Consider the following 17719-nt stretch of genomic DNA (forward strand, 5'->3'; position numbering starts at 1 on the left):
ATGGGCTCAGTGATGACACACAGAGGGGTTTACGATGCATCTGATCACTGCTGAAACCCTCAGACCTTTCAAATCAAGACTTCAGATCCGTGGCTTTATGATGAGGATGAACTCTTTTGTTAGTCTAATAACCCTTTTGTCTATTGTTATGCACTTATTCTTTCTTTAGGAATACATTTAGTTTTAGGTACAAAACGATGTGGACATGACTGATTTTAAAAACTTTTTGATCAAAGGCATTCTTTTTTAATGCAAAATTGGATTGTCAACAAGTGAAGATTTTACAGTGTTTAAATCATCCCAGGATTCAATTCATGAGGTTAAATTTAATTCATGAATATCAAGATGTTTTCTTGAGGTTACACTGTTTTCCAGCATCCTTATTTGTTACAGACTCTTACATAAATGCAATCTATTTATATTATATTTCTAGCTCTGTTACAGCAAAACGTTGATGGTATTTACCACACAATAAACCTAAAGTCTGAATATGTCCTTAAAGGTTTAGCTCACCTTCAGTTGGTGATCTTCAGTGATTTGCATAGGTTTTTTCCCTCATACAATGGAAGTCAATGGGGACCAGCGACGTTAGGTGAACTATCCCTTTAACCAGAGCCGATTCCCCCTTTACAAAAAGTACACAAGCTGCGTAGGGCCCCCGAAACACTAGACGATTTTAACTTTGTAACCCAGCCACAGAGACAATTTATCAAGTGCTTTCTGTGAGCAAGATTCAAGACTGTGTGAAGATGGAAAAAGGCATTTTATTCATTCAAAACCTCCCCCCAACTAAATATTAAAACATTAAAAAACAGAACAAAAGTCATTTCTTTGACTCAAAACATTTATTTAAAGCAAACTTTTCATTTTCTATTTATTCATACAACCATTATTAGAGGACACCGTGCTAACTGGATACATCAGCATCACATCCTTAGGGTTGTTAATGGCTCACGTGTCTCACACACACACGGAGAATCAATCACAACAGCAAAAAAACTGCTCACCATCCAAACGAAATAGAAAAAGGCAGCAGAACATCAGTGTTTGAAAAGAAATGGCACAAATTAATACTTCATCTTTCAGAAGAAAAACCAAAAGAAAAAGTCACAAATTTAAATTAAAAAGGAAAATGCAGATTTTAGATGATGATTTCAGGGGATCAGCACAATGAGTACTTTCCCAGGCTTTCCTTGTGGTGTAAACGACATGAAGAGTCAAAGCTAGCGTGAGGAGAGTGTGTGTGTGTGTGTGTGTGAGACTGACGGATGCAGGATTCAGAGCAGCTGAAGCAGTCCATCATGTCAGGATGGTGTCGTCGATCTCTTCGTTGGAGTCGGGAAGGCTGGAGATCTTCTTCAAGGATCTGCGGTAACATTCTGACAGCAGCTCATTACTGGCCGCGTCCAGGATCGCACTGATGCTCTGAAACAAATGTACACATGCAGACCTTATTTGAAACGCAGTGTCTTTATTGGCTACAAGTTTTTGTTTATCAATGATCTGTGTTTATTGAATGAAAAAGCTGTAAATATTTTGCCTAACATCTGTCATCCAAACTGAAAACAAAAAAAAGACAGTTTTATTTCAGAAATTGCTAGTAAATTTCACAGTAATTACAAAGAAATGCCATGCAACATTGAGATACAGAGATTTCCCACATTAACTCTTTCCCCGCCATTGACGAGTTATCTCGTCTCTTAGAAGACAATGTTTCCCCGTCAAAGACGAGTTTTCACAGCTTTTTGCGTTTTCACTGTTATACACTAGGGGGCGCCATTACACATCCTCTGAACGAGTACAAAACCTCCCGAACAAAAACACGTGAACAGGACGGAGGAACAAGTGATCTCTTATGTAAGCAGATGCATATTAAAAATAATGTGATCAACAGCAAGAGTAAAATGTTTATACAGGAAGTGGAATATGTCTGTGCAAGCTTTGGAGGTGTTGATGGAAGCGATTTACTGGATTTATGCCTTGATAATCATACTGCATATCATCCAGATTATAGTTTTTGATAAAATAAATAAATCCTTCTCACCTTTTTGATCAAAACTATACATTTTCATGAAACCCACCTATATTCAAGTGTTGTTGCAAAAAAAAAATTAAGCTAGAATACAAGATTTTTCTGTTTAAAAGTAGAGGCTCTGATCTTTATGTTGGTGTATTGCATATTCAAATATTGATACAGCAAAATATACTGGAGGTGATCAAAGTTTAGTGAAAATCAAAATCGCTAGCGGTGGCTGGAAACTTATTTAAAAAATGCTGGCAGGGAAAGAGTTAAATGCTTTATGGAAACAGCAGATGTGTGTTAAAATCCTAAAATGTGCATAAAAAGCATGAGCACTCAATGGAGTCGGATACATTTTAGATCTGATGAGAAAACAAAATTAGAAAATTTGTAAAAAAAAAAAAAAATCAGGAGCATGCTCGGACTGACCTGCATGCCGTCGTCTCCCTGGCGCAGCCGCAGCAGGCTGACGAGCGTGTGTTCGCTCTGCGCTCGGACGCCGGTGTTCTTGTCCTTGGTGTTGTCCAGCAGGGCTTTGATGAGCGGTTTGACCAGATTGGGCTCCAGAGCGGGAGTCTCCGCCTCCTTACACACCCACCAGAGCACGCGCTCCGTCACCAGACGAATGTCACTCGACTGGTTCTGCAGACACTGTGGGAGGAGCCACAGCAGACGGGGAACTCAACATCTCTGCTGTGTGTCAGTCCAACTAATGTGAGTGAGTTTGCTCTCAATGACGCACAAAAAATATCTTATGGAATACGTACGGAATATAACCAGATAGGGCTGTGCAATAAATCACTGAAACAACATTCTAAGTTGTTTGTATTTTTACATTTTAAATGAGTAATTTTGTACAAATGATGCCAGAAATACATTACTACTGTCTAGTAAAATTACTTCTCAAAGTAATAATAACAATGATTTATTATTATGAGGAATTAAATTTTTATTTAAAATATATTTTATTAACTTATGCACTACGCAACTTCTCTTGTGCTGCACTTCACTTGAAAAAAAAAAATCTGCAAAAAAAAAAAATTTTATTTGACATTTTAAAATTGATTAAATTGTGCAAGTTTTCCGAATTCATTTTTATTAGAGACTTTTTTTAATTATTAATTTGCATTCGAACACTGAATTAGGGAAATATTACAATGAATTGCACAGAGTTTACTCATAACAAAGTTATGTTTGTGTTCATTGTTGAGGTCTAACGGATACGTCAAATGCATTTCCTGATAAATTAAATATTTCGGTGTCAATATCGAAAGACATGAAAAATTATATAAAAATAATATCATCCTATACTACATGACAAACCGTATCCCATAATGTAAAGTGCTCAAAATAACCAGAAAAAACTATATTGTGATAACGTAATAAATGCAATTTTTCATTAGTTAATTAGTTTAAGTTCAACATTTACTCTTACACATGGGACCCTAGTTAAAATTACTAACAATAAAATAAATTTAAATTAAATTTATGCATTTAGCAGATGCTTTTATTCAAAACGACTTACACTGCATTCATGATAACAATTTTCTCCTAACGTGTTCCCTGGGATTCGAACCCCCAACCTTGCGCTTGTTAACACAATGCTCTACCACTTGAGCTACAGGAACACTAACCAGCTATATTTTTAACTAATGCAAACAAAAATGAACACTGTAACAAAAGTGCTGCTCATTGTTTGTTGCCAAGCATATCAAGTATGCAGTGTCCATTCTCCAGTAATCTGTACACTACTGTATAGCAAGCGGTTTGTCTCAGTGTGTGCTGGAGTCAGTCTCACCTTGATGAACTGTGTGATGATGCGGGGCGAGACGCTCTCCGGTCCTCCTGAGCGGAGCTGGTGTCTCATCAGGTAACCCATGGCTCTGATGCCACTGCAGGCGATGGGGATCTGCAGAAAACACACACACACGTTTGTTTTTGTGTAAAGTGTGTTCATCCCATAGGTGTAATGGTTTTTATACTGTACAAACTGTATATTCTATGTCCCTTCACCAACCCTACCCCTAACCCTAACTCTCACAGGAAACTTTGTGCATTTTTACTTTCTCAAAAAAAACTCATTCTGTATGATTTATAAGTGTTTTGAAAAATGGGGACATGGGTCATGTCCTCATAAGTCACTCTCTCCTCGTAATACCTGTGTCATACCCATGTCATTATACAGAGTTGTGTCATATCAGTAATCGCACACACACACACACACACGAGAATCAAACGTTTGCATCAGTGCACTAAAAAAATGCAAGATCTTATTAAATCCTATGATGTTAAACGACATTCAGGAGTTGCGAGCTTTCAGGATTCCTACAAATGTTCCATTTCAAAATGACCAGAGCATACTAAACATAAGATAAATGATTTTATTTATGCATTTATTTTTTATTTAATACTATAGCAGCAGCAATGGCTAAAATCATAGCAAAATCAACAGTATTATGATTACAATATCATTTCAATACACTGTTTACAATAATTCAACAGTTTTGTCTTAAAACATACAAAAGTAGCCAATTTCTTTAGTTGTGTTAAACAATTACTGAAATGTTGATTGGCTGCTCTAAGTGTCATGAAAAAACACTCTGCTTGTATGATGCATAATTTTTTTTTTTTTTAAACAAATTTAAACAAAATATTTTAGAAATCACAATATTTTTTCCATACCATCGTTTTCTCTTTTCCTCTACTTACTCATGTCTGAAAAGTATTGAAATCAAATTCTGTATGTTCCCTTCTGTGTAAGAAACCCTGGGCTTTAAACCTGTCGGTGGATCTAGGAACGTCTGAGAGGTTGAATATTTACATATTCATGAGATTTGAGATGTATTTGGCCCTAAAGAACCCCAGGGGTCCCGGTATGAGCCATGCTTTCTGCTGATTCACTGCGGTGTCTTACTCTGTCCGAGGTGGCGCTGGATAAGACGGCCTCCAGCACAGACGAGCTGTACTCCTCCGAACACAGCCGATCAGGAGCGGACTTCACTGCGATGGCCAGAGCCAAACTACGGCCGTGACGCACCATCCAGTCCACGCCAGACACATCCGCTGCAGACAAGCAGATCACATGAGGGGATTCAGCTCTAGAATCAAGGGCTTCTCTCCATGCATCTCATCCACAAACCAGTGGCAGGTGTGTGTGATCTTACCGAGGACATGCTGCTGTAACACACTCTTCAGCTCCTCTTCTGACAGGAAGGCACACAGCTCGCCAACACAGCCTGCTGAGGCCATTCTTGTGGCATCCTACACACACACACACACACACACAGAGAGAAGTAAGGCAACAACGACATGTTCACATAACCACATCCTGTTCTAGTTACGGGTTTAAAGACAAAGAACACATGCATTCATATTCACGAATGTCTTTAACCAAAGAAATAATAGGAATATTTTACATAAACATCTCTATATCTATCTATCTATCTATCTATCTATCTATCTATCTATCTATCTATATATATATATATATATCTGTCTATATACATATCTGTCTATATATATCTATATCTATATATAGATATAGATATCTCTATATCTATATATATATATATATATATATCTATATCTATATCTATATATATATATAGATATAGATATATATATATATACACACAAACAAATTTAAGCATTGTCTTTTGCAAAATTTTACTTTTTCTATTGACAATATATTATCTGAAAATATTTTTTTAATATCCTAGACAAACTGTGTGTGTGTGTGTGTGTGTGCATGTACTGTATGTATATATATATATATATATATATATAAACAAAAACATATGTAATATATAATAATAATTTACAAAAATATTTATTTTGTTTTATCAACACATTAAAAACACTATTAAAATAATTACATTTATATTTATATTTAAAAATGTCTGTTTCAAGTAAAATAAAAGTAGTAATATTTTAGTATCAAGATACTAGTGTTTTTATTTTATTTTTATTTTTTTGTTGCAGTAATTTTGTAGTATTTCCTGTCATTTCTATTAATTTTAGGTTTTGAAAATATGTCTATGTAGTTTTGATTAATTTTACTGAAATTTAACTTTGGTTATTTTAGTTTTCAAAATTAAACTATATGAAAATTAGAAATGTTGCCTGGGCAACTACCTTAAAGTTTTTTGTATTTATATTATTTGTTTAATTCATTTAAAGTTTTTTTTTCCCCTCCTTCTTTAAATGATGGATTTATTATTTGTTAACCATAATAATCCTGACTAGTAGCTGTACCTCATCATGTCCCAGCATGCCCAGCAGTGTGGTGGTGATGTTCTTCCTGATGGAGGGGTCGACCTTTGACCCTGCACCCTGGATGACGAAGCGCAGGGCCTGCAACATCGTCTCCCTGCAGAATGAAGACAATAACAGAATGACTGACAGAAAAAAGATCAGAATCCCTAATTATGAGCAAGAGCTAATAATAATTAATAGTGACCGATTAATTAGGCAAAAACTATGACTTGAATGAACGATCAGCTACTGCTAGCTAGCTTTATTAAGATCTGATTGCTCAATGGTGTTATGAAAAGCATTCAACTGTAAAACTGCACCAGGACACAAATAACATTTCCTGCAAAGCTTTAGTTTCATATCTCTCTGCACTCTCTTTATTTGCACTTAATAAAGCAATTAAAACTATTTTTAATGTACAACTATTTACTGGCTAAGTTTGGAGGAAATGAACAGTTTTATTCAGCAAGGCTGGATTAAATTGATCAAAATTGAAAATTGCCCTTTTGAAATTTCTATTTAAGTTATTTTTAGCAACATCATTTGACACCTTTAAGCAGAACAACAGTGTTTAACATGAATTATTATTGCATTGATAATTATAAATGTTTCTTGAGCAGCAAATTATCATATTAGAATGATTTCTGAAGAAAATCATTTAAGATTAGACTGAAGACTGGACGAATGATGCTGAAAATACAGCGCTGCATCACAGAAATAAATTACAGTTTAACAGATATTGAAAAATAAAGCCATTCTTTTAAAGTGTAATAATATTTCACAATTTTACTGATTTTACTATATTTTTGATCAAGTTAATTCAGCCCTGGTGAGCAGAAGAGACATTTCTCAGAACTGTGCGTGTGTTTTCTGTAGTTTTTTCTCACCTGACTCCAGAGTCCTCTGCGTTGCGTATGGACGACAGCTGTTCTGTGAACAGTGGATCTACTTTAGTGTGTATGGAGACCAGCTGACCCAGAGACTCGGCCGCCCGCAGCCTCACGGCGCGGCTGGAGTCCTGCAGGGCCTTCAGGAAGGTGGTCTGGAGCTGCGGCAGGAAGGGTTTCAGAGCGATGCCCACCTGCGCACGAGAGAGGAGATGTGAGCGTGAGTTATGAGTCTCTTCATCAGCATCAGGACGGAGGTGTGATGGACACTGACTTTGGCCAGCAGCAGAGTGAGCGTGTCTAGCAGAGCCGTCTTCACGGTCCAAGCGAATCGGTCTCCTAGTATACGGATGAGTGGTCCGGTGATGCTGACCACAGAGGGCCGCAGAGCCTCCGCTGATGTCAGTTTAATGACTCCGCCCAGCGCACGAGCCGCTTCCTCCTTCTGCTCCGGACTTCCTGTCAGCACGCCCTCCCTCAGCACGGGGAGAATACACGTCACTCCCTGAGGAAACACACACAGCAGATCACATCAGGGCTATTACAGTATTTATTATCGGTTTGAATTAGAAGTCTTCATGTCATTTTTTTTTATTTGTTTGTTTGTTGTTGACACTTTCAGTCCAAATTTCTACAAATTGTATTAATAATAGAATATTATTTTTAAATCTTTAAATTGGTTTTTATTTTATATTTCTATTTAGCTTCAACTAAATTAATTTCGGTTTTAATTTTTAGTGATTTTAGTATTTCAAATTAAACTTTAAACTGTAATACTTTTATTTGCTTTTTTCATTTTATGTTTTATTTTAGCTTTAATTTTAGTTAAAAATTCTTTCACATTCATAAATGCTGCATCCAGAATGAAATCTATTCACCATTTTATTTCCAATTTAGTTGTACTTATTTTCAGTTAATTGTCAAAGTAAAATTTATATTAAACTTGAAGTCTTATTTAAAATCTAATATTAATATTTTCAGATTTTATTTAAAATCAAAGAAAATAATTTTTAGAAGTTTTTTTTTAAAACAACACGCTTTCATATTCATAAAGCTTATATTCCAAATGGAACACTTTGTTTTTGCCATTTTTATTATCATCATTTTTTGCAGAATTATTATATAATTCTATTCAGCTTTATTCAGTATAATTTGTTCTGCTATCTTGGCCAGGTCTCTCTTGGAAAAGAGTTTCTATATCTCAATGAGACTAACCTGGTTAAATAAAGGTTAAATAAAAAATCTATAAAAAAAAAAAAAAAAATTATATTTATTTTATTTTTAGTCCTTTTAAAAATTGAAAAAAAGTAATAAAAACACACACAAAAAAAAAAAAACTAAATCACCAACTTCTTTGCATTTCAGTTAGCTGCCAAGTCAAGTTTGTCTCTGTAAGTGATTCTCACCTTCTTGGGCAGACAGAAGCCAGGTAAGTGTTGACCTTTGACCTCAGCAGCTGCAGAGCGGATGTCCCTGTGCAGGTCATCAATAAGGGACAGCTGACTGCCAGCGTCCAGTTTCTGCACAAACACAGTGAAACTATATCAACCAAACAATGATACCAGTCATATTCATCACTTCTTGCTTATTTCCCATTAGTAGCATCGATCAAGTAATAAATATAAGAGAAAGAAGCCTCTTCTGCTCACAGGCTGCATTTATTTGAGCAAAAATACAGTAAAAATTATAAAATTATATTAACATTTAAAATAAGTTTTTAACTAGTTTTAAACTAGTTTTTATATAAATATATTGTAGAATGCAATTTATTTCTGAGATCAAAGCTGTATTTTCAGCATCATTCCTCCAGTCTTCAGTGTCACATGATCTTCAGAAATCATGAAAATATGATGATTTCCAACTCAAGAAACATTTCTGGATTATGAAAACCGAATATTTTTGAGGAAACTGAGATGCATTTTATTTTTCAAGATTCTTTGAGAATATTAAAGTTTAAAAGAACACTATTTCTTTAAAATATAAATATTTTTTATAATTATAAACATCTTTACTCATGCCTTAAGTATTAATTCTTAAAAAAAAAAAAAAAAAAAAAAAAAAAAAAGACTTAATATTTTGACCAGTTTTGTATATGCAACAACGTAAAATTCTTACAAACATATACTTTTCCTTTTATTTTAAGAGAAATACAGGCTTTTTGTCCATCAGTTTCAGTGATGCAATATCAGCTTTGAATCGATTCAGTGAAAAAAAAAGACAATTGAAGTTATTCATAGAAATGAATCAGACTTACCAACTATAAAACACTCTCATACTAACAGGTCAAGGTGGTTTGAGACTTTGAGAAGACCTGCTGAAGCACAATGCATGGCTCACCTTTGTGATGGAGCTGATGGTGTCCCAGCTCTGGTTGAGCACCTCGGGGTTGGGGTCGTTCATGAGCCGCATGAGGCCGGACAGCAGCACGCGTGTGTGAGCGCTGTAGTCCAGCCGTGTCCGAGAGAAGTATCCGTTGAGGATGGTGACGGACGCCTGCCTCAGCCCGGCGTCTGCTCCTCGTGTGGCCTCCAGAAGATCCTCAATGATGATTCTCTGGCCCACTTCATCCTCCACCGAGAGGATCACCGCCTGACAGTTGCTCAGCTCCTGCACGAGACCAGAGACGCACACATTTAAACGTGTATGTTAACTAGCCAGGGTGTGAGAATTAGTACAATTATTCAAATGTTTTATAAAGTATCTTGTGCTCACAAAGGATGCATTTATTTGATCAAAAATATGGTAAAATTGTGAAATATTATTCTAATTTAAAACAGCTGTTTTCTATGTGAATATCTGTTGGAAAATAATTTATTCCTGTGATGCTCCGCTGTATTTTCAGCATCATTCCTCCAGTCTTCAGTGTCACATGATCTTCAGAAATCATGAAAATATGCTGATTCGCTGCTCCAGGAACATTTCTGATTATTATCAATGATGAAAATTATTTCAGGAATCTTTAATGAACAGAAATTTTGAAAGAACAGCATTTGTTTTGAACCGAAAAATGTCTGTATCACGATTTCTGATAATTAGAAATGTTTCACGAGCAGCAAATCAGCATATTTTCATGATTTCTGAAGATCACGTGACACTGAAGACTGGAGGAATGATGCTGGAAATACAGCTGTGCATCACAGCAATAAATTATAGTTTACAATATATTCACAGAAAAATACATTTTAAACATTTTCGTTTTTTTTTTACTTTTGTATTAAATAAACGCAGGCATGGTAAGAAGCATTAAAATATCTGAATGACTGCGATGTTTTGAGCAGTAGAGGATGTGATGTATCAGTAGGGATGATTGACAGCTGTCGTGTTCACCTGCAGGCCCTCGTCTGAGCCCAGCTTGTCTTTGAGAGAGGAGAGCAGCGCGGGCAGAATCACCCCGAGGTGTTTGGTCAGAGCGTCTCCTGCCACCGCAGACAGGAAGGCCAGGACACGCGTGTTTACAGGAGGAGCCGTCAGCTACAGAGGAGAAAAATCAAGAGTTACAGAACATGATCTGGAATAGATAGATATATATATATAAATATAAATGACAAAATCACAAAACGAAAACTGAAAAAAAAATTATATATGACTAAAATATATAAATAAAATAAATATATTACTAACTAAATTATATATATATATATGGGTCAAAGACGAAAAAAGTGTTTAAGCATAAAAAAAGTGTAATACTGCTTTAAACTGTTGTAGTCCCCCCCCCCTCCCCCCCAAAAAATGCAAAAGTTTTCCGTTTCATTTAATTGCAATTTTCTTTTTGTTTTTCTGAGCAAAAAAATAAATATCATAAATTTTCCCCTGATTTACAGAAGGCACCCAGTAAAATGTCATTCAGTGTAACAATCTTGTCAGCCATATTTACAACAAAAATCAATTTATGACATATTAAAAGACTAATTACTTTCACCCCAAATACTAATGAGTTGTCATTTTACATTTTTAACATTTGCCACTGTCCTAGGTTTTGCCCATTTGTCAGTAAGAATTTTGTACCAATTTAAAACACAATAAAATTTAGTATGCTCCATTATTCATTTAGATATTTTAATATGTACACGTCAGAATAAGCATGCCGTTTGAATTTTTGCATAAATATTGTGTTACACTGAATGACAATGTAACATTATTTCAACCAAATTTTGACATTTTATTCTCCAAAAACTTATTTGAAACCTTAAAAGTAGACATTTTACTTACATTTAATGTGCTTTCTATGGACACAAAATCACTTTTGTACATTTCTTTTGATTCTCTTGATCTTAACGTCTTTGACCCATATATATATATATATATATATAAATCTAATTCAATATATTAACAAAACTATAATAGTATATCAATGGCAATAGAATAACACACATAATAAAAATGAGTGGCATGTGTTTAACACATTTTGCGAGGTTTGTAATATCAAACCTTTGAAATAATCAAGGGATTCATATCGGATACACAAAATTTAAATACTATGAATAATTACAAACGGTGGTTGGTCATTTTTTCCAGCCTAAAGTGGTCATTTCTAGGCCAGAAAAAGCTTATAATTACGCTGACGTTGTTAGTCAAAAGTCTGGACGCACCAGTTTCTGACTCTCTGTTTATGCTCAGATTAGTTCAGAAAGGCTGCGAGGGAAGAGAACTCACTTTAGGCACCAGGTACGGCAGGACAGATCGACTCTTCACAGCCATCACCTGCTTCAGTCCATCCAGAGCAAACTCTGACGTCTCCTCGTCCTCCTGCAACAAAAGCCCAGAGGACGGTTAAATGCGTTTCAGAGCAGACTGAGACGTGGAGAACTATACCATCGTTCAAATGTTTGGTGTCAACAAGATCTTTAAAAATAAATGAATACTTGTGTTTCTTTTTAACTTTCTATTCAGCACAATTGTCACTAAAAACTTGGATAATGATGCTGAAAATAAGATATTTGGGTAACACTTTATAATAACTGCATGCTATTAATCATTAGTTAAGCATAAGGAAACAGTTAATTCATCATTTATAAAGCATTAATAAACATTTATAAGCAGTTTATAAATAGACATAAATGCTTTATACCGGATTTAAAAGCATATCTATAACGTGTTTAATAATTGTTTTTTCATACTTTATTAATGATCAATTTATCATTTCTAAATTAAGTATAGCATTATTTACACTTACAGTTATTAAGGAGTTGTCAGTGGTTCATAAGATCACTTAGAAAATGTAAGTAAATGATTAATAAATTATTTAAATGTGCATTAAAAAAATCTTTTTATTCAGACATATAGTAATAGTTACTTATAGTGTTAATAAATGGCTTATTAACATGTACTTCTACTGTAATTCAGGGTTAATTCAGGTAGTTATAAAACATATGTAGTTGTTAGTTAACTATTTTTGTGAGATCATCTAAAGTGAGGACTATTTATGCCTTGTAAAGCTTTTACAAATGAGATTTAAAGGCTGTTAATATTTTTATGTTCTGTATCACTGTGTTGTGTTTGTTTCCGTTTTTTGTTTAGAAGATAACTGAGCATTTAAATATCCTTTATAAATGCTTTACAAGGCATAACTAGTCCTCACTTTAGATGAGCTCACATAAATAGTTAACGGACCACTACTAAATGCTTTATAACTACCTGAATTTACTACATTTCTTGTGATCTTATGAATCACTGGCAACTCCTAAATAACTGGTTTGTAAATAATGCTATACTTCATTGAGAAATTATAAATTGATCATGAATAAAGTATGAAAATACACATTATAGATATGCTTTTAAATCAAGAATAAAGCATTTATATCTGTATTTATAAACTGCTTATTACTGTCTATTAATGCTTTATAAATTATGAATTATCTGTTTACTAATGCTTAATTAATGATTAATAGTGTGCAGTTATTATAAAGTGTTACCAATATTTGTATAATAAATTGCTGTAATATTCCACAATATTACTGTTTTACTGTATTTTTGGTTTATTTATTCAATTCACATCATCTGTAGTTTTTTTCCAAAAAGGCAGTTCACCCAAAAATGACAATTGTGTCATCATTTACTAAACCTGTAAGCATTTCTTTCACCCGTTCAACACAACAGATGACATTTTGAAGAATGCTGGTAACTGAAAAGCAGCCGGTAGCCATTGACTTGTGTGGAAAAAGAATACAATGGAAGTCAATGGCTACCGTCAGCTGTTTGGATGCAAACCAAACTCACACAGGTTTAAAACAAGTGGAGGGTGAACTACACCTTTAATATTGTTTTACTGCTTAATAATTTTCTAAATGTCTCGGAATCTCAGCAATGCAAAGTAAACGCAGGGGATTGTGGGAAGGCGGCCGCACCAGTTGCTTGAGAAGCATCGGCAGGATGTCGTCGAGGGCCTGGTGTCCGATGGTGGTGTGGAGCTGCTCGAAGGTTTTGGCAGCCGCTTCACGAACCTCCTCCAGAGGATCACACAGGGCCTTACGCACGGTGGGAACCAGAGACTCGGAGAACACCAGAACCTGACACAAAAACAGCGCTTTATCATGATGAGGTGAACAGAGGAGTCCGTTGAGCATCATTCATCCGCTGCGACTCACTGCGTCTCTGCTGGTGGACTTCATGATCTCGCTGAGGCCGATGCACACACCCTGCCTCTCGTCGCTCTTATCCGAGCGCAGACCCTCCTCCAGGATGGGAATGATCTCAGGCAGGATCTTCTCACCCAGTTTCTTCACCAGGTCGCCTAAAGTACGAGCGGCGATCTGGAGCAGGACAGACATGAACAATGACGTTTTTCTTTTGAGAAACTTTTTTCAAACCATTTTTAAATAGCATTTAAATATTTTAAATTTCAATATTTTAATATATTTTCATTAGCAAATAATTTCCTAATATTTATTTTCTCAAATAATTGTAAAAAAAATAAACAAATATTTTAAGTATGACTGGAATTTATTATTTTTTAAAATGTAAAGATTTTCTTAATATTTATATACATATATTCTCAAATAAATAAGAAAACAAATATAAATTCTATAATAATAATAATACACCATTGCAAAAATTATTTTTGCAAATATTAAGTAGACATTAGATATAAAAATTAACACTAATTTATTAAGAAAAAAATGTTTTTCTTTTTTGCAATTTGTTTCTCAAATATTAACACAGTTAACGTTTTCTTAATATTAAAATAAACAATTGTTTTGTCAATTTATTAAGAAAATCCATTTCTTTACATTTCTGAAATATCAGGAAAATAAACATTGATTTAATAGTAATTACCATAATAATGTGCTTACAAAAATTATTTCTTAAAGATTAAGTAGATGTTTTCTTAAAATTTAAATGAATAAATATTTACTTAATTTATAATCAAAAAAAGGTTTCTTAATATTTATTTTCTCAAATTTAAACGATGATAATTGTATTTAGAAATTAAAGAGTGTCAGAATTTTAATTTCATGTTGATGTTAAAATATTTAAACAGTTTTTTTTTTACTTCTTGACATCATATTCAACGTCATTCATTGCTGAATTTTATTCCTCACAATCAGGTTTAATTAAAAAAAAAAAAAAACAAACAAACAAAAAATAAATAAAAATAAATCATAATAAAAAACATAAGAGCACAATTCTGATGATACTAAATACACACTTTCTTTCCAAACAACGTAAAACTCCTACAATTCTGATGTAGTTGCTAACATAGAAACTAATTTCCACAAAAAAAAAAACCAAATGCAGGCCTCAGAAATCAAAAGGGCCTGTAGTTTGTGTTTGGAGTGTACCGTTCTCTTGTCTGGGCAGGTGGAGGCCAGGAAGCCCAGCAGCAGCGTGAAGAGGGTGGGCAGGATCTCTCGTAGCGTCCGAGGCGTGTTCGACACCACGATCTTCCACACGTGAAGAGACGCCTGTCTGACCACCAGCTGTGTGTCCGAGCGGCCCATGTACAGCCCAGAAAGCACACGGTTGCGTCTCTCCGGGCCCAGCGCTCCAATAATAGCCTGGGGAAAAGCATTAAAAACACAACATTTACTCTAAAAGTCTCCATGCAACAGGAAGTGAGCGATCTACTCTTATCTCCTGAATCTACAAGCCCCGTGGTCTGTTCCAGGGTCACCTTATTCGACTGGGTCGTGCCAAAATTATCATCCTCTGACGCCGTCTCTGTTGTCATCTTCCCCGTCACCCCGGAGATATGGAACAGCAGGTCGCCTAGCAACTGCACCGAGCTGAATCTAAGAGGACACACACACTCAGCATCAGCATCCGTCGCTATGACAACATGATGAAGGGCGTGATGAGAGGTACCTGATCCTCCAGAGGTTGTCGAACAGACCCTGCTCCAGCTCTGGAAGCAGTAGAGCGATGGCCGTCTCGGCGTACATGCTGATGATGCGCTGGCCGGCGCGCAGGGCTGTGTCTCGCACGTACTCGTTCTCATCGGCCAGAGCCTGGACACACACACACACAGTTATTATCTTACTCAAACAGACCAGTTCATTTCGGTTTAGGAGACTTAGAAAACAGTACGAACAACCAATAAAGACAGGAACAGATCAACAGGTCGACAGGATAAAGCATGCTCATATGCTGGTAGCCATTGACTCCCACTGTATTTTTTTCCTACTATGGAAGTCAATGGCAACTTTCTTCAAAATATCTTCTATCATGTTATATATAATTCATTTTGGGTGAATTATCCCTTCATATAAAATGTGAAGGGTGTAAAGTTTACTTTAGAGAAACATGGATTGATCTGTCATTGCACAATAATTACCAGCAACATTTACTGAAAAAAAAAAAATATATATATATTTTCTTAATTTATTTAGAAGTTTTTTTTCTTATTATTTCTCTCAAATAAAGTGTGCAAATAAACTATTTTTTATATTTAAAATAATTTACTACATTTGTTTAGTAATAATAAAATACATATTTAATGGTTTAATAATTTATTATTAAGAAAATGAATTGAAATATTTATTTTCTTAAATATTTAGAAAGTAAACATTTTCTTACAAAAAATTAACATTTCTGTAAATCTATTTTTCGAACTTACAAACTTTGAGCTCATATTAATTTATTATTTAAAAAATACATTTCTTAACATTACTCAAAGAAAACAAATATTAATTGTTTAATAACAGCTTATTATATAGAAAATAAAATCTCAACAATTATTTTATTAAATATTTAGAAAGTAAGTTTTCTTACAAAAAAAATAAACATTTTAGTAAATCTATATTTCGAACTCTAAACTTTGAGCTAATATTCTTTAGTAATTTATAGTTATTGATAACAAAAATAATAATTTATTATTAAGAAATACATTTCTTAACATAACAAAAAAAACATTAATAGTTTAATAATAGCTTAAATAGAAAATAAATCTCAATATTTATTTTCTAGAATGTAAAGAAAGTAAACAGCCTCTTAATATTAAATCAAATATTTAATTACAAATATATTTTTCACAATTCAACAGTTTGCATTAAACTTCAAGCTCACATTCTTAAATTTGAAAATGCAGGAGATATCCGACGTGAAATCCTCTCACCTTGAGGATGCAGGGAATGATGGGACCCACATACGGCGTGAATTTGTCCCCGAAGGTCAGAGGGAGGTAGATGAACATCATGATGTATCCGTCTCTGACGTGAGAGGCGATGTCCACCTTACTGGCCGTCTGAACCACGTCTGGCATCAGTTTATCCAGTTTCTCCACACCCAGCGCTGCCATAACTTCAGCCAGACCTGAGAGACGGAGACGGAGAGGGATGAAGCACAGCATTAATACAGTAAAGCAGAAGGACACACACACACACACACACATGTATGGAGGTGCAGTGATGTTCTCTCACCTTGAGCCGCACCGGATCGATCCACAGAGCTCTGCTCAGACGCCAGCGTCTCCATGAGCCACGGCAGCAGATCGTCGAAGCAGGACTCGCCCATTCCCTTCACCATCGCACCCAGAGCCTTAGCAGACACGGTCCGCACCTGATGGACACACACGGTCACATGTAACACAGTCAGTGCATGCTGGCTTCAAGAGTTCCCATGGATCAGTGCGGCTGATGTTACCTCGGGCACGGGGTCCAACAGAGACGCTTTGAGTCCTGGAACCACGCTGGGAAGATACGGAGACAGATCCTGCCAACAAACACAACACCATATTAAACCGAGGAGCCACTTATGGTGAGTTAATAAAGCCTAAAGTGGCTTGATGCTTTTATACAAACATGTTATTCTACTAAGATTTTTCTGCTTGTTTGCTTGGACTTTTTTGGATTTGCGGAACCGAAGCAAAAAGATTGTACTTATTTGACTTATTTGTATATTTATCCTAAAGATATTTTAGATAGATAATCAAAATTAACAATTCTTTCAGGATAATTAATCCAGCTGCAGGCTGCATATTGTTTGGTAAACAATACATAACATTTTATTTATATATGATATCAACAATTGAACGAATCGCTTTATAAATAAATGACAAAAACAAAATGTTTTATTAATTTTGTTGCCAGCACTAGCAATTATTTTACATTACTGGTTAATTTTT

The 17719-nt window shown here is 34.9% G+C and overlaps 1 protein-coding gene across 1 annotated transcript in view; it reads right to left on the minus strand.

Moving 5' to 3' along the window:
* Window positions 1–1065: 1065 nt before the first annotated feature.
* The window catches only part of LOC113052732 (eIF-2-alpha kinase activator GCN1-like), a 53105-nt gene continuing 36451 nt past the window's right edge, over window positions 1066–17719 (minus strand). The window contains exons 39-58 of the mRNA XM_026217153.1: window positions 17239–17307; window positions 17016–17154; window positions 16712–16908; window positions 15463–15605; window positions 15272–15389; window positions 14940–15155; window positions 13746–13910; window positions 13506–13667; window positions 11815–11907; window positions 10489–10632; window positions 9499–9768; window positions 8568–8681; window positions 7436–7666; window positions 7162–7355; window positions 6275–6389; window positions 5185–5281; window positions 4935–5083; window positions 3819–3929; window positions 2450–2671; window positions 1066–1425 (exon numbers count right to left, since the gene is read on the minus strand). Of these exons, the coding sequence (XP_026072938.1) occupies window positions 1300–1425; window positions 2450–2671; window positions 3819–3929; window positions 4935–5083; window positions 5185–5281; window positions 6275–6389; window positions 7162–7355; window positions 7436–7666; window positions 8568–8681; window positions 9499–9768; window positions 10489–10632; window positions 11815–11907; window positions 13506–13667; window positions 13746–13910; window positions 14940–15155; window positions 15272–15389; window positions 15463–15605; window positions 16712–16908; window positions 17016–17154; window positions 17239–17307 (3075 nt within the window). The 3' untranslated portion in view covers window positions 1066–1299. The remainder of the gene's footprint in view (window positions 1426–2449; window positions 2672–3818; window positions 3930–4934; window positions 5084–5184; window positions 5282–6274; window positions 6390–7161; window positions 7356–7435; window positions 7667–8567; window positions 8682–9498; window positions 9769–10488; window positions 10633–11814; window positions 11908–13505; window positions 13668–13745; window positions 13911–14939; window positions 15156–15271; window positions 15390–15462; window positions 15606–16711; window positions 16909–17015; window positions 17155–17238; window positions 17308–17719) is intronic.

Source organism: Carassius auratus, chromosome 33 (assembly GCF_003368295.1).
Source record: "Carassius auratus strain Wakin chromosome 33, ASM336829v1, whole genome shotgun sequence".
Classification (NCBI taxonomy): Eukaryota; Metazoa; Chordata; class Actinopteri; order Cypriniformes; family Cyprinidae; genus Carassius; species Carassius auratus.